Here is a 22,500-nt window from a genome sequence, read left to right as displayed (position 1 = left end):
GTTATTTATGCAACTTTATTTGTGATCAAACGTTGGGCTATATGTTTAGATTTTTTTATACATTCTAAGGCTGCATGATGCGACTCTAATGATGATTTGAAAAAAGTTGCACGAAAGGCATGTGCTCTGCTTTGTTTTTGCGCAGGCTGGACACACTTCATCAGTCTCTCATTCACAATTTGACAAGCACTTGATAATGCCTCGAATTTCCCGGCGGCATCCCCCTTGTGTGGCTGTAATGCCCCCCCCCAAAAAAAAATAAAAAATAAAACATGCCTTTTGTAGCCAGTGGCCGTTGTGCCCTTGGGCTGAATATAATAATTATCATTCCCTTCTCCCAGCTGCTTGCTCCGGAGCACCTCTCACTCACATGGCTCTCTCAGATATCTAAATTCTTATTCGCCAATGCCCGTCACGTAATTGGGTCCTTCTCACAGACTACAAGTGAAGACCGACACATCGGGGAAACAACTGCGCGCATCCTTATTGAATTCCGAGGCGCATATTGAAGATGTTGGAAGAACTGTCCACATTTACTTTTCGTCAGCCAACAAGATGAGTAGGCCTAACGAACTACTATCCCTCATAGTACAAAAGTTAACTTATTCTGTGCGAGAAAGAAATATTCCAAACATGGTCTGGGATAGTTGTGGGATGCAATAGATCCCAAATTAATACCACCACTAGCATAAAAAAAAAAACGTTTAAAAGCAATGAGGCTGACGCAACAGATCAGAATGTTTAGCTTAAAATGTTGATAAACTATTAGGCTATTTCTTTACATTATAAGCGCAGCAATGGGCACACGGCAGTAGGCTATAAGCGCGAATGTTCCAAAATGCAATCAATTAGCGGGAAAATTCTCAAAAGTGACCGCAAATGCGATTATGCATGTAATGCTTTTATTATAAAAGTGCATTTTTATAGTGAAAATTATCTTCCCCAAACTTGAAACTCTGCGTATGTTTGCCAGTTAGGCTCTACAACCGTTGTAAAGACGATTAATGTGCTTAACTTTAAGAAGTTATTTCGCCACTTTAGTTGTGATACAAACCTTATCAAAACATATAGGCCTATGGGCTAGGCTACATGAGGTGTGCCACTATGATTTGAAAAAGTTGCAAAAAAAAGTAATGCACTGTTTCTTGCCTTACTGTACACAAGCTGGGCATCATTCACAAGTGATAATATATCATTAACAAGTGAAAGGCTAATATTGTCACCCATCAGACTATTCTTAATTTAATATTGTCTTTACATATACAAAATAATATTTGTGTGACATTTGTTTTGATTTAGAATGAACCATTATGCACCTGTCTCGAAACAGCGTCAGGGGAAAAAAATGCATGTCATCTATGCACTTAAAAAGCGAATGTAGGACGCTTTTCCCATGGTTCATTTTCATGCCAGCTAGGTAGGCTACACCTGTTGTAAAGAGAAGCAATGTGCTTAATATTAGGAAAGTTCTGAAATAAATATGGTTAGCCTATAGAAAGCTGATGGGATCCTCCTCTTTTTAATAGAAGCCATCAAAACTCTGATTTCTCACGCAATTGCATAGTCTATAGAAATGTTGCTTAACATGGGCTCTCATGAAGTGTTTGATTAGATTTTCGAACACATTTGCATTGATGTCAGTGATTAGAGGGACGATAGAGTGCTGACTACCAGGCAGTTAGCAAGTTTGGTAGGCCACTAATGACCATCAGCAGCATCAGAGCTTGGAGAAGCCTAATTACCGTGACTAAACGGTCACAAGGAATTTGACTGCCGTCATGACTTGTGACCGCCGGTGTGGCGGTAATACGGTCACCGCAACAGCCCTAGCTGCAGCACTGAGAGAGAGAGAGACAGAGAGAGGGCGAGAGAGCGAGAGAGCGAGAGAGCGAGAGAGCGAGAGACAGACAGACAGACAGACAGACAGACAGACAGACAGACAGACAGACAGACAGACAGACAGACAGACAGACAGACAGACAGACAGAGAGAGAGAGCAGTGAATTTATGGAGTGTGGAGACCTGCAGGACTCAATAGAGTTTTCACTGGCTTGGCTTGGCGCTGGCACGAGAACCATGTGACCTGAGCTGCTGCTGCTATTGGCCCCACTGAGCGAGAGACGAACCACACGCTGGAAAAAGCCAGGTGTTGGATATGAATTAGGATTCCTTCCAAAAGGGAGGAAAATATTCTGTACCTCTCTTAGGATTACTATTCTACTGAAGCTACTGTATTTTAAATGGAAACATATAGCATTGGGGATGTTTACTTTACTTTTTTTAACTCGAAGCGTCTTTAATTTGAAAATGGCGGTAGACGACTAACTGAACTCTGCTTTTGATTTCCAAGCTGCATTTGCTCTTGCCCATGTCTCTACCTACGTACAAGAATCAAAGTCATGCCGTCACCTTTAGCACAGAGGCTAAGCCCAAGCGTTCTATTTTTACCACAGTCTTTTTAATTAACATTAGCGTGCCCCCTCGCCAACGAGCACATCAGCTCATTTGGAGGTAAGAAGTGATCCGGCGGCCGTGACTCACTCCCAGTGATTGGGCTGATAACAGTCACCACGCCGACGCGCTATTACCATAATACATATCCCCCTGAGACACATTATTCATGCTAGTGAATAAAAGGTGACATTCTAATAATGTCACCATCCCACCGTCCCTATGGTGGCTGGTGGTGGATCGGATGCCACACGGCTGGCTGAGAGCCCCAATAACACAGAGGTTGCATCCCAAATGGCACCCTAGTCCCTATTGAGTGCACTACAGGGCCCATAGGGCTCTGGTCAAAAGTAGTGCACTATATAGGAATAGTGTACCATTTGGGACGCAGCCAAAGAGCGAGACAGAGAGGGATCATTTTTCATTCTAAGTATCCGTCTTATACCTTTCCCAAGGGTGCTACATTCTATACTTTAAGTACTGCGTTGATGGGGCTAGTGTGTACAACACTGTTATGTCCATACTTTACAGTTTGATGTTATGGGATGGATGATCAGTTATAGGGAGATGGTAGCTAGACTACTCAGTTGCTAGTGTTAAGGATGTCATGCTGCTTGCTTATCGAGTACCAATACCTCCTGATTCGGCTCATACCGAGGCTCGAACCCAGGAAGGAGGAAAGAGGGTGAGAGGGAAGGAGTAAAGTGGGGGAGAAGGAGAGGGAGGAGGAGGGGCAGGGGGGAGGAGAGGAGGAGGAAAGGAGAGGAGGAGAGGAGAGGAGAGGGAGGAGTACAGGGAGAAGAGAAGGAGGGGAGAGGAGAGGAGAGGAGAGGAGAGGAGAGGAGAGGAGAGGAGAGGAGAGGAGAGGAGAGGAGAGGAGAGGAGAGGAGAGGAGAGGAGAGGAGAGGAGAGGAGAGGAGAGGAGAGGATGGAGATGTGACAGCCAGTGTTGATGCTGCTTAGGGTTGGTACAGTACCTGTAGGGAGATGTGGGCAGAGTTAGGGGTCAGGGGTTAAGGTTGGTACAGTACCTGTAGGGAGATGTGGGCAGAGTTAGGGGTCAGGGGTTAGGGGTGGTACAGTACCTGTAGGGAGATGTGGGCAGAGTTAGGGGTCAGGGGTTAAGGTTGGTACAGTACCTGTAGGGAGATGTGGGCAGAGTTAGGGGTCAGGGGTTAAGGTTGGTACAGTACCTGTAGGGAGATGTGGGCAGAGTTAGGGGTCAGGGGTTAAGGTTGGTACAGTACCTGTAGGGAGATGTGGGCAGAGTTAGGGGTCAGGGGTTAGGGGTGGTACAGTACCTGTAGGGAGATGTGGGCAGAGTTAGGGGTCAGGGGTTAGGGGTGGTACAGTACCTGTAGGGAGATGTGGGCAGAGTTAGGGGTCAGGGGTTAAGGTTGGTACAGTACCTGTAGGGAGATGTGGGCAGAGTTAGGGGTCAGGGGTTAGGGGTGGTACAGTACCTGTAGGGAGATGTGGGCAGAGTTAGGGGTCAGGGGTTAAGGTTGGTACAGTACCTGTAGGGAGATGTGGGCAGAGTTAGGGGTCAGGGGTTAGGGGTGGTACAGTACCTGTAGGGAGATGTGGGCAGAGTTAGGGGTCAGGGGTTAAGGTTGGTACAGTACCTGTAGGGAGATGTGGGCAGAGTTAGGGGTCAGGGGTTAGGGGTGGTACAGTACCTGTAGGGAGATGTGGGCAGAGTTAGGGGTCAGGGGTTAAGGTTGGTACAGTACCTGTAGGGAGATGTGGGCAGAGTTAGGGGTCAGGGGTTAAGGTTGGTACAGTACCTGTAGGGAGATGTGGGCAGAGTTAGGGGTCAGGGGTTAGGGGTGGTACAGTACCTGTAGGGAGATGTGGGCAGAGTTAGGGGTCAGGGGTTAAGGTTGGTACAGTACCTGTAGGGAGATGTGGGCAGAGTTAGGGGTCAGGGGTTAAGGTTGGTACAGTACCTGTAGGGAGATGTGGGCAGAGTTAGGGGTCAGGGGTTAAGGTTGGTACAGTACCTGTAGGGAGATGTGGGCAGAGTTAGGGGTCAGGGGTTAGGGGTGGTACAGTACCTGTAGGGAGATGTGGGCAGAGTTAGGGGTCAGGGGTTAAGGTTGGTACAGTACCTGTAGGGAGATGTGGGCAGAGTTAGGGGTCAGGGGTTAAGGTTGGTACAGTACCTGTAGGGAGATGTGGGCAGAGTTAGGGGTCAGGGGTTAGGGGTGGTACAGTACCTGTAGGGAGATGTGGGCAGAGTTAGGGGTCAGGGGTTAAGGTTGGTACAGTACCTGTAGGGAGATGTGGGCAGAGTTAGGGGTCAGGGGTTAGGGGTGGTACAGTACCTGTAGGGAGATGTGGGCAGAGTTAGGGGTCAGGGGTTAGGGGTGGTACAGTACCTGTAGGGAGATGTGGGCAGAGTTAGGGGTCAGGGGTTAAGGTTGGTACAGTACCTGTAGGGAGATGTGGGCAGAGTTAGGGGTCAGGGGTTAAGGGTGGTACAGTACCTGTAGGGAGATGTGGGCAGAGTTAGGGGTCAGGGGTTAGGGGTGGTACAGTACCTGTAGGGAGATGTGGGCAGAGTTAGGGGTCAGGGGTTAGGGGTGGTACAGTACCTGTAGGGAGATGTGGGCAGAGTTAGGGGTCAGGGGTTAGGGGTGGTACAGTACCTGTAGGGAGATGTGGGCAGAGTTAGGGGTCAGGGGTTAGGGTTGGTACAGTACCTGTAGGGAGATGTGGGCAGAGTTAGGGGTCAGGGGTTAGGGTTGGTACAGTACCTGTAGGGAGATGTGGGCAGAGTTGCGTATCTTGGCACTGGGCAACTCCAGGTAGGCCTCTTTGCCCAGCAGGTGGACGGTGACGATCTTGTGGCACTTGTTTCCAGTGAAGCCTGGCAGGCAGCGGCACACAGGCTCCCCTTCCACCACTAGACACTGGGCACCATTCTGACACTCTGACTGGTCACATGGGCTGGTCTGCAGCAGGATCATAGGGGGAGGGTTCTCGCAGAATAGACCACTACAGGAACACAGACACAGAGAGGTCTGTTAATATCACACTCAATCAAGCTGCCACACACACTCCACTATGGTCTCTCCCATGATGATTACACACACACACACACACACACACACTATAAAGGTACAGTTTGTGTACATACAGTATATGCACGACTGACACATAACATCATAAGAGAGACTCTCTATGTCAAACAAAAAGGTGGCGGCCATGTTGTTTCAATGATCCTGATGGCCGACAGAGACAGTGATGCATCTTGAATCTTTCCCCCCAGATCCCATCCACAGGCCCGTCCCACACTTAGCGCTATAATTAGCCATATGGAGCTTCATCTGCCTCACCACCCAGTACCGCTCTGCCCCGCAGCCCTCAGACTAGACAGCCAAATAGAGGAAAATTAAGTACCATCTGATGCTCCTCACAGTCTGGTTCTCTGTGTGTGTGTGTATGTGTGTGTAGCTGATCTGACACTGTGTGTATGTGTGTGAGTGCGCACGCGCGCACTCTACAGATGGCGTGACTCTGTTGCGGCACTGAGCCTCGACGTCAGCCTCTACAATGAGTTCAGTCGGTGCTGAATGTGGACTCACTTAAAGCCCTCTTTACACACGCAGGTGTACCCGTTGACAGCGTCCACACACTCGGCCCCGTGCTGACACTTGTTCTCCAGACAGTCGTTGAAGTCCTGCTCACAGTGCTGGCCCACGTAGCCGGGCAAGCACTCACACCTGACACACACACAGGAAACAAAGACACACAATGTTACAAAGGAAACAGTCTCACTCTCTCTGCCAACTGCCACCAACTCTCTCAACTGTATTCAGTTGAAGGAACAGAACACAACAGGTTGCCCTGACGACTCCACCAGACACGGGTCACTTCCTGTGGGTTGCTACTGGTGACCTTAGAACTTGATTAGTCCCACCCCCTCTGAAATCTGCCTGTCACTCACCTGAAGCCTTTGGTGAGGGGGATGCACTTGGAGTCATGCTGGCAGGGGTCGAAGCCTTGCATACAGTGGTCCACCACCTCCTCACATAGGTCCCCTGGGAAAACACACACACACACGCACACACGCACACACACACACACACACACACACACACACACACACCACACACACATACACACACACAAACACACAGTGAGAAAGATAATAGAGAGACGGTGAGATCATTTCCTAAGCTTCATTCTTCCACATACACACACTTGCTAACGTCTGTCTTCATTTGACTTAGTGATATTCTAGTGCATTGCGTATTTACAAGCCTACGATCGTGAGTAACGTTTTTTAAGAGTGTTTTTTGATTGGTCCCATTGTTTTATGATGACTATTATGATGACTCCCGAAGCACCATCATGGCTTTCTCAGCATTCAACAGTTGGGTCTTGTTTCTACTGCCGGCCTGCCTGGTCTCCCATACAGGGGGGTTGGGGGTTGTCTTGCTCAGGGTATTAGCCGTGCAAACTTGAAACACATGTACTATATTGTGCTGTAATCTGCATGGGCTATAGGGCTGTGGCTGCCCAGGCGAGGCCCCATCTGAATCCACTAAATCACTGCCTGGCCAAATGGCCAGGTTCAATAAACCCTCTGTCCCTGTCCACCTGCTTGGCTAGATCCCCCTCTTCTAACAGGGGGGCTGCTGGGGCTCAGCCAGGCTTTCACAGCACAAGGCCTCTCCTCCTCTCCTCTCTTTTACACTGACTGATTCCCTCCCTCACTCCCTCCCAGTACAAAGCCTCTCTGAGTCTGTCTGCGGCTGGGCTGAGGGAGAGTCGATGCAGACACTCCACAGCCTGGCCCCTGAGAGATCTTTCTCTCTCTTTCTCTCCCTCCCCCTCTCCCTCCCTCTCTAACTCTATCTGTCCCTCCCTCCCTCCCTCCCTCCCTCCCTCCCTCCCTCCCTCCCTCCCTCCCTCCCTCCCTCCCTCCCTCCCTCCCTCCCTCCCACAACTTCTCTCTCTATCTACTGCCAGGTCTGTTTCCTCTGCCTCTCCCTCATCCGGCAGCCTCATGGTGGGGCCCTGGGGAAGACTGCCAGCGTCCCAGCAGCCCCGGCAGCAGCCACTCTACAGGGGAAATCCACTCCAATTGGGTTTCGATGGTGCTCTGTGGGGAGCTGTCACAACGTGTCTGTGTCTGCCTGTTTTCATTGCTACAGGCCTGGCTCTGGTTTCGATTGGTACGGAAAACTGAATGTCAGTGGCTAAATGAGAGTTGATATGTACTGTTTTCGATATGAAAAACAAATCATTTTTCGTTTAGCTTTCAGTTTTAGTTTTACAGGGGAAACGGGGAAAAGAAACCCAGAGAAGGTGTGTGGAGAGAGAGACTGACCTTTTCCCATATCATATCTGTCAGCTTGTAAAGGAAGAAAGAGAGAGAGGAAGAGAATTTATAGATGTCACTGTGTCTCATGGTTCTGATAACCAGAGGGTCCAGACCACTTAACCCAGATACACATGCACGCATGCACACGCACACACACACACACACACACACACACACACACACACACCAGATGGATGCCACGTCCACCCACTGTGAGCAGGTCTGCCCTGCCGCTCTCAGAGAGCTGAGAGAACAGAGGAGAACAGAGGTGAGGAGATGGTCAGCAGAGACTGGTCATCTCACACTGCACTGCCTCAGAGGGTCAACCAACAGGCCAACTGGACAGCCACCTAGCCCCCACTCCTCATACCACTCTCCCCCTCCCACACTCCTTAACATCATGTTCCCAGGGCCTGTTGGTCCTGTGATGCAGGCCAGTAAGATACTCTCTCCTTCTAGTCCAGGGTTCCCCAATAGGCCCGTGGGACAGACTTTATTAGGACCCCAAAGCTTTCTTTTTAAATGTTTTGTTGTTGGACATAAAATAATGTAAAATCACCAGGAAATCAGCTCAAAGTGATTTTAATTGAGGAAATCTGTTCCCAAGTATTCCCACGCATAAATAGAGGCATATGTGATCATACCCCAATGCAATCAAGGTTTGAAATTATATATTTTTTGTCAAATACTATAACTGTTTAGGCTTCTTGTGGTCAATTTGCAATGTACAAATGATTTATAACTATGTTCCGGCCCACCGACCTGCCGCTAAATTAAAAAATGGTCCCACGGCTGAATATAATTGGGCACCCCTGCTCTAGACCATGCCCATGTAGTCACACTTTCAGGCGCGCACACACACACACACACACACACACAAAGTCTTGTACAGCTAACCTTGTGGGGACACACAATTCAATCCCATTCAAAATCCTAACCCTAACACTAAACCTTAGCTCCTAACACTAACCCTAAAACTAACCCTAGCTCCTAACCCTAACCTTAACCTAACCCTAACCTTAACCCAAAAACCTAACTTTAACCCTAACCCTAAACCAAACCCTAGCTCCTAACCCTAACCTTAACCCTAAAACTAACCCTAACACTTATTCTGACCTTAACCCTAAACCCCTTATAAATAGCATTTGACCTCATGGGGACTAACAAAATGTCCCCAGTTGGTCAAATGTATGTTTGTTTACTATTCTTGTGGTCCCCACAAGAATAGCTAAACACGTCCACCCACCCACGCACACACACACACACACACACACACACACACACACACACACACACACACACACACACACACACACACACACACACACACACAATAGGAAGCAGCAAAAAACCCAGCTCTGTGTGAATGGATGGATGGATGGATGGATGGATAAGGGCGGAGAGAGAAGGAGGAAAAACTGTTAGTTTAAAGGAGGCCTAATTGCTGGGTTAGCTTGCCCACACTGAGGGGGCAGTGTGTGTAGCAGACTGGCAGGCTGGATGTCTCTCTACTGCCAGCCTCTAGCCTCATTGCTCCATACGGGCACTCTATGTTCTGTGCTCTGGTCCCAGGGGAGGCTGGGACTGGGACGGACAAGGCACGGCAAGGCCTACAATTAGGCGTGCAGCGTTAATGACAGGGTCGATGTGCGTGGAGCAGCTGCTCAGATCAGCAACCTCCCTCCCCTGTGACAGGCAGGCGATTGCGGGTGACGGCCCATGATGCCCGACTGGGGAGGTGCCCGCTGCTGCCTGCCTCGCCTGCCTGCCATGTGCACTGCAGAGAGAGAGGCCACAGCCTGGCAGAGAGACAGTGGAAAAACTCCTCACCGTCTCTCTCCCCAGGACTGGCTGCCTGAACTCAGAATTGCACTGTCAGCGCTTGGGCAGAACTCACTGGACTGTGCAGGCAGGCCAACAGGGATTCCCCCCCTAGCGATTTTTTGCCCTCTTTGGCTCTTTGCTCCAACATGATTGCACTGTCATCCCCAAAGAGCAGTTTCAGGTCAATGCGGAAAAACAGTCCATTATAGGCTAACGGTAAAAGTAACTCTTTGGTTGATTTGTGAAATAACTAAATTACTCACAATTGCTTTAGGTGCAATTTCAGTGCAGAGGGGTTTGGACTTTCATCTAAGTTTAAGCTGACCTTTATCTTGATGTGGTTGATTCGTTTTTTAAGTGTATTAGAATACCAATGTATGCGAAGCCAATGTATGCACATGGTGTGGCTCATCTCCACAGAGTAGTGTTCAGTGTGTGTCCAGTACCTGTGTAGTTGGGGAGGCAGACGCAGGTGTAGTTGTTGATACCGTCCACACAGGTGGAATTGTTCTCACAGTCGTTGTCCTCACAGTCATCTGGGTTCACCTCACACTGTAGACCCTCGTAGCCGGGTGGACACGTACAGCTGTCGACGAGAGGGGAGAGAGAGAGACGATAGGGGGGCACAGTTAGATAGTTAGTTAGAGAATTGGGAACAGGGTACCATTTCAGACACAGCCAGAGTCACAGAACCATACTGGGTACACACTGCTCTCCCTACCCTCTCTACCCTCTACATTGAGTCAGGGAAACATACTGGGTTTCTTTCCACTTGTCAAATCCACTCTCCAGATGCCCTCTGCTCTTTGGCTCTGGCCCCTCTATTAGTGACTAATGCCCTTTGAAAGCCTAAGACCTGGTATAAAACCTGCGCTTTAATGGGAATAACAACAAAGGTAGAACTCCAGTGACATTTGAAAATGTAATGTAATGTAATCAGGTCTGTCTGTGGATTCAATAATTTCAATTAGACATGGGTTCCTGTTTGATCCTATGTGGAAGGGCATTCATCAAGCTATACCTAAATGTCATGTGTGGAATTGGTAGACCGATTGAGACGGTACCCTTTGACTCAGGCATCACTGGCTCTGTCCCTCACTTGCATTCTTTCTTTCTTTCTTTCTTTCTTTCTTTCTTTCTTTCTTTCTTTCTTTCTTTCTTTCTTTCTTTCTTTCTTTCTTTCTTTCTTTCTTTCTTTCTTTCTTTTTCTTTCTCTTATTTTCCTCTCTCTCTCTTTTCCTTGGTGACGCCTGTCTGCCCTGGCTGTGCGGGCGTGTGGGCCGATCATGGGTGCGCCGCGTCAGGCGAGTGGGCAGAGGAGGGTGAGATAAGTGTTACTGAGCTGTGGCGTGCGTTACTGGTGAGACGGGTAGCTTTATCAAACGCCTGTCTTCCTTTGAAGGCCAGCGGCTGCTGATTGAAAAAGACGCTGAGGAGAGGAGCGCCTTTGATTTCCTTAAGCAGTTCTACAGAAGGACTGGCTGGATAACTGATGCACATCATTAATGAGGCAGAGAGCCTGTGTAGACCTGGGGTTGGTGTTTAAAGGCCAAACAGTGGAAGATGAAAGCGAGAAAAGAGTGACAGTCATCTGGCTCCATGCCTGATGAGGAACAGCTCTACCATGCCATGGGTCATGGGATCTCACTGAGTCACTCACACACTGAAACACCACTGCTGGCTGTCTGCTCCTCCTCTGGCTGTGCCCACTATATGGGAAATTGGGAGCCATTTTGGACAGGCTCTCTGTGTGGAGTGTAGAGAGGGAAGTGTGTGCCCATTATGGTTCCATGACTGCATGTGTACAGTATACATTAAAGGGATCGGTGTGTACCTAAACTGTTCCACTTGGTCTGGCATCAGGTGGCAGGTCCCTCCATTGGCACAGGGGAAACTGATGCAGGCGTTGACGGCTATCTCACAGTTCTGTCCCTGGGAGGGGGGGGGGGGGGGAGAAGGAGAGAGAGAAAGAGGTGTTAGACCGTGTCTATCACCGTGTGTGTGTGTGTGTGTGTATTTATTTTTTATTAGAATTTTGTTCACCTTTATTTAACCAGGTAAGCCAGTTGAGAACAAGTTCTCATTTACAACTGCGACCTGGCAGTGTGTGTGTGTGTGTGTGTGTGTTTGTGTGCGTGTGCGTGTGCGTGTGCGTGTGTGTGTGTGTGTGTGTGTGTGTGTGCGTGTGCGTGTGCGTGTGCGTGTGCGTGTGTGTGTGTGTGTGTGCGTGTGCGTGTGCGTGTGTGTGTGTGTGAGTAGAACAGTGGTAAATATACAGCATAGTGCCATTCAAGACCGTTATGTCCACAGTCACATACAGTAGCAGCATAGAAAGAGACCCTATGAACCCTGGTCAAAAGTAGGGAATTGGGTGCCATTTGGGACACAGAGACAGTGTACATAACACAAGGTACCAGTATGGTTCAGAAGAAGAACTACTGTCAATTTGAACTCTCGATGCCCTCCTATTTATTTCTATTTTGAACGTCTGTTTTCTTTAAAAAACAGTCATGTCATTAGGAGCTATATCATGTAGCCGTATCCTTTTCACACGCGACCGCCGCACATGTCCCTCGGCAACACTGGCTCCCCGTTTGAATTTTAAACAAAGGCCTTCGCCACCGCCACCGCAACGCCCACTTCCTCTGATCAAAGACGCCACACGGACGCTTGTTTCTTGTTTTCACTCTCTTTCCCCCTCTCTCTCTCTCTCTCGCTCAGCGTTTCTTTCTCCTCACACATTTTAATTAATTTAAGCACAGTGGAGGCCGACAGAGAGCAACACGCACAAACACACACACATTAAGATTTGAATTAAAAAGCAAGGCCACGGGCTTTGTCCCTGTAGAGGGCTAGAGGTTAAGCTTTTATCTGTGTCTGTGGAGCAGGACACTGACAGGAATCCCATAACCAAACAAAAGGCTAATGATCGGACGCATCAGCAGCACAGAACACAGTGGGGACACTAAAACACACACACCCGCACAGATACACACACGCACGTGCAGGCACGCAAACACACTACTGTTGGATCTTCGAATGCTAATATACCCTTGGGTGGATTTGTGTGAGTTTTTCCAGATGACAGCACTTTACCAGTTATTGTAACCCTTTTCAATCTCCACTCAACACTTACACCCAAACTAACTGTTGTATTTCTCCCAGGGTTGTGGTTGGGTGTGTGTGTGTGTGAGTGTGGGGGGTGTAAATCCACTCACTTTGTAGCCAAAGGGACAGGTGCAGTGGTAGGAGCCACTAACATCGCTGGTACATGTGCCATTGTTCAGACAGGGGCCAGCAAGACAGGGGGCACACTTTGACATCAGATTCAGATCCACTGGACCTAAGAGAGCGAGAGGGAGGGATGGAGAGGCAGAGAAAAACAGAGAGAGTGAGATACGGAGAGAGAGAGACAGAGGGAGGGAGGGATGTAGAGAGAGGCAGACACCAACAGAGAGGGGGAGAGAGAGAGAGAGAGAGAGAGAGAGAGAGAGAGAGAGAGAGAGAGAGAGAGAGAGAGAGAAGAGAGAGAGAGAGAGAGAGAGAGAGAGAGAGAGAGGCAGAGAGAGAGAGAGAGAGAGAGAGAGAGAGAGAGGCAGAGAGAGAGAGAGAGAGAGAGAGAGAGAGAGAGAGAGAGAGAGAGAGAGAGAGAGAGAGAGAGAGAGAGAGAGAGAGAGAGAGAGAGAGAGAGAGAGAGAGAGAGAGAGAGAGATTAAAGAAGAAAGATTGGGAGAGTGAGTCACACAGGGTGATTCCACTCACTCTTTCTCTCAGCACTATTTTAAGACCTTCCTTATCCACATTAATAAACCTTAATCTGCCTTAATCTCAGATAAATCCCAGATCAGTGTTAATTGGCATGCATGGTTACAGAGGGCAGAAATATGTGGCAGCTGGGTTCACTCCCCTTTACAGGAGGAGACGGAGAGAGGGAGAGGAGGGAGGAGGAAAGGAGAGGAGAGGAGAGGAGAGGATGGAGCTGTGACAGCCAGTGTTGATAATGCTTCTCACCTTTGCACTGGAAGCGGTTGAGGGGCGTGGTGAGCAGCAGGCGGTCGGCCATGTCAGGTGGTCCAGTACAGCGGGCGATGCCAGGCTCCTTGAAGCCAGCCTTCACCCACTGAGACAGCCAGCGCAGTTCACAGTTACAATACAGGGGGTTGGCACCCAGAGCCCTAGAGAACAGTGAAATATAGGAGTTATGCACCTAGTGGTCACATATGGAAGAGCAAGGGTATTTGGTGCAGGCACACGTACATACTGTACAGACAGTCTGTAAACACACACTGGTCTGGTATGCACATAACCAGTAGCACAAAGACAATTCCTCCGAATTTTCTAAAATCGACAATCTTTAAACTTTTGCCTTGAACTTTCAATGGCTTTAATAAAACAGAGGATCTTTATTCAGGGCCAGTATCCCTTTTTTACATCCCCCTCCCTCTCTCTCAGGTCTCTTTCAGTGCAGATCACCCGAGCTACAGTATATAGATGAGCCACGTGATTAATGCCTTTTAGTGGTCATAAAATGGCTTCTTGTGGGGCCCACCTGTTCTCTCAGTGCTCCCAACACAACACTGCTCTTTACTGGACCTCTGTTCTGTCACTTCACGTGAAATGGCTGCTGTATAAATGCATGGCTGTGACTCTACACTCTGCGGCTCAGATTGTCCATGTGTGTGTGTGTGTGGGTGAGTGTGTGTGTATCGTATGTGTGTCTATATGACTATTGTGGAAGACCACACACTACTATCACACTCACAGATGAGAAAGAGATGTCAAATGGTTGAAGGCTCCCTCTGGTAATAGTTGAAAGGTCGTTTCCGTGGAGCGTCCTGAAAGAGATTGAAAACAAGAAGAGCGTGAGCGATGGGGTGATGTCTGATGGATATCAAGCCCTCTCATTGTTCTCCACACCCAGAAGGTCCCCAGGCTCCAGACCTTTAGCATGTTGCTAACCCCTTTAAGGCCCTGCTGTGTGAATGCAGTGGGCAGTGGTGGAGTGTCTGCCTCTGTATGGGTTCACATTCCATTAGAAGTCATTTAGAACACACCATACATACTGCACAGACACGCACGCAAGCACGCACACACACACTGTAGACACACACTGTAGACACACGCACCACACACACACACACACAAACACACTGCGTGGCGTGCCAGCTCTGTGAAGTGATTTCCCTGTCTGTCAGTCCCACTCGCAAGCCCAGGGCCCGGCCGCCACCCACAGGCCTGCCACAGTCAGAGGGGATCCAGAGGGCCTAACAGCAATCAGCCCACCAACCCACCGACCCACCGGACAGACAGCCCTACGCCTTTCAGGCTCTGCCAGACGCACCCTGGGGGGATTCTGGGTAATGAACAAGTGACAATGATGGCTGCCTGGCAACGGGTGACTAGGTAGGCTGGGGTAAAGAGAGAGAGAGAAAGAGAGAGAGAAAGAGAGAGAGAGAGAAAGAGAGCGAGAGAGAGAGCGAGCGAGAGAGAGAGCGAGCGAGCAGGAGAGGGAGAGAGAGAGAGAGAGAGAGAGACAGAGAGAGCGAGAGCGAGCGGGAAAGAGAGAGAGATTACTCCTGGAGGCAAATCCCATCTAATAGAGCCAGGGATTGGGAGTGGTTCTGGACTACACTATACAGACTGACTACTGCTGGGAAGAATCCAGATCAGGTTGGCAGGGGACTGGAGCTATTATACAGGAAATATATCAAATCAAATTGTGTTTGTCACATGCGCCGAATACCACAGGGGAACAATGCAAATAGTCCAGGAAGCCATTTGATTAGCTGTTCAGGAGTCTTATGGCTTGGGGTAGAAGCTGTTAAGAAGCCTTTTGTATCTAGACTTGGCGCTCCGGTACCGCTTGCTGTGCGGTAGCAGAGAGAACAGTCTATGACTAGGGTGGCTGGAGTCTTTGACAATTTTTAGGGCCTTCCTCTGACACCGCCTGGTATAGAGGTCCTGGATGGCAGGAAGCTTGGCCCCAGTGATGTACTGGGCCGTATGCACTACCCTCTGTAGTGCCTGCGGTCGGAGGCCGAGCAGTTGCCATACCCAGGCGGTGATGCAACCAGTCAGGAAGCTCTTGATGGTGCAGCTTTGGAACTGAGGATTGCTCTCTTCTCCCTCTGTCTCCATCTTTCTCTTTCTCTCTCTCTCCCTCTGCCCCCCTTCTTTCTCTCTGTCTATTTTTCTCTCTCTCTCTCTCTATCCCTCCTTCTCTCCTTTCTCTTTATTCCTCATCTATGAACTGGGGACCGGATGGCCCTGTGGTACTCTCCTAGCCTAGGCCCTGATGTGTATCTGTAGACTGTTGTGTTTCAACAGTCACCTCCTGGCCCAAGTTAATAAGCAGTGTTTTCAGCTCTATCTTAACAGCCCAGAGGAAGAAATAGAGAAGAAGAAAGAGCATTTAGCTTCTGTTTTCTATGTTTTATTTATTTGGAGTTGTTTTGGTGCCGGGGGGAGGGGAAGATGGATGACAGGGAGGCAGGGAGGCAGAGGCCTATTTATCACACTGCACACTGGGCGGAGATGAGGAGGAGGAGGAAGAGAAGCAGAGGAGAGGTGAAGAAGAGGGATAGGAAAGGGAGGGAGAGGAAAGGAGAGAGGGAAGAGAGGGAGAAGAAAGGAAAGGGAGAGGAGAAAGAGTAGAGGAGGAGAGGAGGAGGAGAATGAGAGGCAGAGGAAAGGGGGAAGAGAGTAGAGAGGAGAAGGAAGGAGTAACACTTACAGGAGACGCAGAGATTTAAGCCCATCAAATGCGTGTACTTGGATACAGCGAATCTGGTTGTAACTCAGGATCCTGTGATTCAAATGAGAGGAGACAGTTATAATTCAAACGGATGGGAACATAACACAGTGTGTGTGTGTGTGTGTGTATGTATGTGTGTGTGTTTTATACGACTATTAAAGTTACTAAGGCCGACGGCCACTGTGTCCAGCCCGGTGTGGCTAGACAGCGGTCATCAGTGGCGTGTTGTCATGGTAACTCACAGAGTGGCGAGCTGAGTCATGTTGCTGAAGGACATGGAGGCCACAGTGCTGATGCTGTTGTTGCTTAAGTCTCTGTGTGATATCAAACACAAAACAGGACACAATGTCACTTCAGGGAAGAACCAGACCTGAGAAACACCTTTAAAGTCCACAGAGACAATACAGGACTGTCTAGCCTTGACACACACACAAATGGTCAGTTTCAATGTTTCAGTAGAGATATAGAATATCCTCTGCTGCATTGTTAACATTATGCAGTTTCTATGACCAGGGAGGAATATACAATTATTTAAATTGTGATTTGATTTGGAATAGACATGATACATACACAAGAGATAGTTGCTTAAGAGTGGACAGTTCTTTCGGGATGGACATCAGAAGGTTTCCTTCCATGTATCTGAAATTAGGTAGAGAGGTGAAGGCATTAGATCCAGGGTTATATCAAACAGAGACACACACTCCACCGCTTCTAAATCACCCAATCACTATAAATCCCTTGGTTATGTCCTGATTCATGAAAGAGCATATTTAATGGAACAGGTCATCCACAAATGAATGATGTAGCATCAGGTACACAGCTAATCAATAGATAATCACAGCTATGCCAGGGCTGGAGGAAGGAAGCCTTTCCTGTAATGGGTAGGGAGAGTGTGTGTGTAGGTAAGAGTGTGTGTAGGGGTGAGAGTGTGTGTATGGGTGAGAGTGTGTGTATGGGAGAGAGTGTGTGTATGGGTGAGAGTGTGTGTATCGTTACTGTTTCTCTCTTCTCCCTGTCTCTGTCTCTGTCTCTGTCTCTGTCTCTGTCTCTGTCTCTGTCTCTGTCTCTGTCTCTGTCTCTGTCTCTCTCTCTCTCTCTCTCTCTCTCTCTCTCTCTCTCTCTCTCTCTCTCTCTCTCTCTCTCTCTCTCTCTCTCTCTCTCTCTCTCTCTCTCTCTCTCTCTCTCTCTCTCTCTCTCTCTCTCTCTCTCTCTCCTCTCTCTCTCTCTCTCTCTCTCTCTCTCTCTCTCTCTCTCTCTCTCTCTCTCCATCCCTCCACTTCTTCCTCTAAGGTGTGATGGTAAAGTGCTCAGGCGGTGTGTGGTGTTAATGCAGCAGTTTGTCAGTGGCTGTGTGTACCCTCTCCGTCTCCCCGGACCACTGAGCCGTTTGGTGATGACGAATGCCCCCTGTACCCCGCCGGTACGCCTCACTGACCTTCAACTATGGAGCTACCCGGCCTCACCCGGCCTCCTGGCAGACACAGCATCCTTCTCAACTGACGGGTAAAAAATCTGTTCAATCTATTCTGACATGAAACCATTGAATTGTCCTTCTGAAACATGTTTGATTTCAGCCCCGAGGATGACTGATACTCTGGATAATAGTGAGGAGGGCAGACCCAGACTAGCTAGCCAGAGGTGGTGTGTGTGTGTTAGAGAGAGAGAAAGGTGTGTGTATGGTGTGTGTGTGTGTGTGCGCGTCTGTGTCAGTGTGTGAGAGAAAGAGAAAGGTGTGTGTAGGTGTGCGAGAAAGAGAGAGGTTGTGTGAATGGTGTGTGTGTGTGAGTGTGTATGGGACTCACAGCTCAGTGGTGTCCTTGGGGATGCCTTTGGGCAGAGTGCGCAGCCCCGGTTACTGCAGCGCACCACTGTGTCTGAGCATGTGCACAACTCAGGGCAGCGAGACACCGGAAAACACACATTCTCCTCAATGCCTGCAGAGAGAGAGAGACAGAGAGAGATAGAGAGAGAGAGAGAGAGAGAGAGAGAGACAGAGAGAGAGAGAGACAGAGAGACAGAGAGACAGAGAGAGAGAGAGAGGGAGAGAGAGAGAGAGAGAGAGAGAGAGAGAGAGAGAGAGAGAGAGAGAGAGAGAGAGAGAGAGAGAGAGAGAGATAGATAGAGAATGAGGGAGAATGAGGGGAGAGAGAGAGAGAGAGAGAGAGAGAGAGAGAGAGAGAGAGAGAGAGAGAGAGAGAGAGAGAGAGAATGAGGGAGAGAGAGGGAGAAAGAGGGAGGGGGAGAGAAAGAGAGAGTAAATAAGACTAAGTCAAATGGGTGATTGCACTTACTCTCAGCACTATTTTAGAGCCGTCCCATTCACATTAGAGGAGTAGCTAGGGAGGGGAGGGTAAAAATGGTTTGTGATAGACATCTCACAACCTGGCAACAGTGCCAGAATTACTCTGCCCCTTTGAAGTGGAACTCTATAAATGAAGCCCAAAGCGGAGGGGGAATCTGATAATTGCACCATCACTTACCAAATCTCTCCCCCAGCTGCCTTGCCTGGCGGGAGGAATTCTACCATTATTACAGAAAACATTTAATCATAATAAGAGATGCAGAAAAACAGGAGTTAAAGATCAGCCACATAATATTGTTCTTGGCCTGAGTTTCCCTCCCTCCCTCTCCCTCCGCCTCTTTAATCTAAGGCCTGAGAGATGATATCTGCAAAGGCTTGAATTGCACCCCAGATGAAAAAGAAACAGGGAATTAAGACACTAATGGAAGGTAATGAAGTCTGAGGTCTGCTCCAACAATAACACACACAGCACTGCCTGGGTCTGAGACTGGGGCTTGGCGGCTGTTGCCCGCCTGCCTGCCTGGAGAGGCCTAGGGTCTGGATGGATGGAGGATGAGAAAGATCGAGCTAGCCAAGTCGAATCCCTGACTCACTTTTACATTTTGTTGATTGGGGACATCAAATCTCCACAAAATGTGTTCCCACAAATCAAATTAACATATTTTTTCTACTCTCATTAAGCTACAACTTAAGTGCAATTTAAATTACAGATGTCTAAAAATAGAAGGAGTAGTCAGTGTGTGTCATTTTAGCTCCAGCTGTGTGGACGGTGAGTTGAAGGGATACAGAGTGCACTAAATCCTCCTCCCTGCTCCCTCTTGTTTAGCATGTAGCATTCAGGGCTAAATGAAACATGACCTTACAATGGTCCATCTATGGCCTGCTATAGCTATCGGAACAAATAAAGCTAGCGAAACCACATGCAAGGAACATTATAGCTACAGTTTGTTATAGTACAACTCGACTGTCTGGTTAGGGACTTACAGTGTATAGACTGTACATTACCATTACAACTTGGCTACATGAGAAATTTTTAGGAGCAAATCCCTACAGTCCTTAAGAGTAGAAGTGATATTTTCCCAAGACACCGGTGCATTTGACAAGAGGCCCACTGTGAGAGAGAGAGAGAGAGAGAGGGGTGTAGCGGTTCCCGGGTTCAGCCAGACAGAAGCCACACCGCATTCCTTTCTGGAGTTAAACTTTACAGCCACAGTTCAGTTTCGCCTGCCTCCATCTCTCTCACTCCGCAAGGGGAAATGGCCGCGTCCCCATAAAATCCCACACTGACGTGAGATAATGCGGTCGCCCACGGCTACTGTCCATTTGGCCTCAGTCTCTACTCCCTACCCTGCTGGCCTGCTCAGACAAATACTGGAGTTAATAACTATGTGGGTGGACAGTGTGTGTGTGTGTGCGTGCATGTGTGTGTGTCCACATGCCGCTGTAGACTACAGAAGGTCAGAGACATGGAGGTGAGGGGGTTGTGTAGACTCTGAAGTGACGGTCTTGGGCATATACATTTACATTTTAGTCATTTAGCAGACGCTCTTATCCAGAGCGACTTACAGTTAGTGAGTGCATAAATTTTCATACTGGCCCCCCGTGGGAAACGAACCCACAACCCTGGCTTGCAAGCTCCATGCTCTACCAACTGAGCTACACGGGGCCAGCTAGTATAGCTAGTAACAGATGTAAGCAGCAGATTTCGTGGTGAGTTTTACGCAGCCAGTGTGATTTCATGGGAAGTAGATATGAATGGCTTGTAGATGGATGTAGATGGGGAGGTGTGACAATAGCTGAGACAGATCTAGAGCAACTCCTGCTAGAAGTCAGGGCCAGGGGCCCCTGGACACAAAGCCTGGTGTCATAAGGCCCTTCACAAAGTGCCTGGGGCCAGGAAACAGAGGTATTGTTCAATACTAGCGATGGAAGGTAGATGGATGGGGGTGTGGGAGAAACAGGGCCAGGTGTGTGAGGGACATAAAAGGTGTGTGTGTGTGAGGGTTTGTGCGTGTGTGTGTGTGTGTGTGTGTGTGAGGGTGTGTGTGTGCGCGTGTGGGGTGCATGCATGCGCGCATTTATGTGTGTGTCATACCGTCACAGGTAAAGTCAGGGTTAGCCACATCCTGGATGGGGATCTCCTTGAGGAAGGCAGGTTTCTGGCAGCGAGGGTTCCCACTCACAACCCTGGTCTTCTTCAGCCACAGACCCAGCCAGGCCAGGTGGCAGTCACACACATAGGGGTTGGACAGCAGGTTACTGAGGGGGGGGGGGGGTAGAGAGAGAGAGCGAGATAAAGAGAGAAGAAGAGTGAGAGCGAGAGAGAGGTGAAAATGTGTCAGTACATGATAGAGTCAGACTCACTTGGGTTCAGGTTTGTATCCCTGACAAACACAACTGACACAACAGCATGCAGCCTTTGACAAACCTTTGACAGCCAACTTACAAGACCAGTGTAGAATAGACTAGATGAGCAGATCACTGAAGAGGACAATAAACACTGAGTCATCTATTGCCCTGTATTTGACCTGGGAAATGGTGGGGAGAAATGATACCTAGCATTGAGCTACTGTTAGTGGTATTTAACTTTTCGCCCTCGAGTGAGTCTCACTTAAGCACCAGTAGACACAGTGGCAGATATTAAGTGCAGAGTCGAATGTGCCTCCAGGGATGAACACTCAAGTCCAGATGGGAAGCAGTTCAGTGTGTGTCTGTGTGTGTGTGTAGTTAGGGCTGTAATGTGGGGCCGGTAGTGACTGGAGAGCTAACACAGGGATAAACTGGGAAGGCCTTTCTTGTTTGAGAACAGAGGAACTGAGGTGACTCCTGTGCTATCACAGCCCACAGAGTGGATTCATTATAGGATGTTGACTTTACAATGCACCGCCATCCACCTGCCTAACCCGGCCTCACTGCAGGGATTTGGGGTCGTTCCACAAAATGGGTACCTATTGCGTCCCTTTTATATTATCCACCAATATTGCATTTTAAAGCCTGTTACATGTATATTGAATGAAGGTCACTAATATAGACCACATGGAGATTTCAATAAATCCGATTTTTTATATGAATAAAGGCTTGCTAAAGTGCCAAAATTCAGCATTTTGAAATGTCCCCTCCGTCAGCCTGTGTCACTTCTAGGAAGATTTCAAACCACTTAATCCCACATTTTCTCCAACTTTCACCATCATTGTAAAGGCCTAATTATTTTGCTGCTTTAACATTATTTATATTCATGTGATTAGTGATGCATTTACGTCTGTCCCTCATTTTAAGACCAACCCCTGTTACGCAAATAATTTACCCTTAAAATGTTTTTACCATTCCACCAGTTTAATGATTCACAGCAGGTGACATCGTTTGGGTCCTCTGAACAGCATGGTGGAATAGGAAGTTAGTCATCTCTTTCATTTGGTCTATTTATAATTATTTTATCATCGTTGACTGAGGTGGTCGAGCTCAACGCGTCAACCCTGTTCGCTCAATTAATGTTTGGGAAAATGTAATTTTATTTAACTTTCATTATGTGAGGGAAATGATGTATAATTCCCAATTTCATGAACACCATGTGGTCCCATGCTCTTCACCACATAAGGAGTAATGGCCGATCTTCACTGAAAACCTCAACTTTATCAGTTTGATAATATATGTGAGTGTATTTGTACAAGGATACTTGATCAATGAGAACATTTTGGATTTATCTCAACATGCTTTTAAATAATAGTTAGGCAGATACATAAGTGTCAGTAACAGGGTTGACTGACAGTGTGGTACAAGTGCAGATAATAAATGCTCTTAGTTCATAGGATTCGTAATGCCTGAGATGGGAAAATT

The 22,500-nt window shown here is 48.4% G+C and overlaps 1 protein-coding gene across 1 annotated transcript in view; it reads right to left on the bottom strand.

Annotated features, from left to right (window-relative positions):
* LOC311119653 (slit homolog 3 protein-like) overlaps positions 1-20,925 on the bottom strand; it is a gene marked incomplete at both ends in the record, with an annotated part of 21,896 nt that extends 971 nt beyond the window's left edge. The window contains 16 exon segments of the mRNA XM_084194325.1: positions 5,211-5,451; positions 6,042-6,179; positions 6,404-6,497; positions 7,793-7,816; positions 10,057-10,196; positions 11,445-11,542; positions 12,829-12,953; positions 13,622-13,785; positions 14,373-14,413; positions 14,415-14,445; positions 16,344-16,415; positions 16,607-16,678; positions 16,935-17,003; positions 18,167-18,209; positions 18,212-18,298; positions 20,762-20,925. Of these exon segments, the coding sequence (XP_084050451.1) occupies positions 5,211-5,451; positions 6,042-6,179; positions 6,404-6,497; positions 7,793-7,816; positions 10,057-10,196; positions 11,445-11,542; positions 12,829-12,953; positions 13,622-13,785; positions 14,373-14,413; positions 14,415-14,445; positions 16,344-16,415; positions 16,607-16,678; positions 16,935-17,003; positions 18,167-18,209; positions 18,212-18,298; positions 20,762-20,925 (1,603 nt within the window).
* Positions 20,926-22,500: the final 1,575 nt, after the last annotated feature.

This window comes from Coregonus lavaretus (assembly GCF_964263955.1).
Source record: "Coregonus lavaretus genome assembly, contig: HAP1_SCAFFOLD_7944, whole genome shotgun sequence".
NCBI lineage: Eukaryota > Metazoa > Chordata > Actinopteri > Salmoniformes > Salmonidae > Coregonus > Coregonus lavaretus.
Note: the sequence above shows the minus strand (reverse complement) of the source record. Positions and strands in the feature narration are given on the sequence as shown.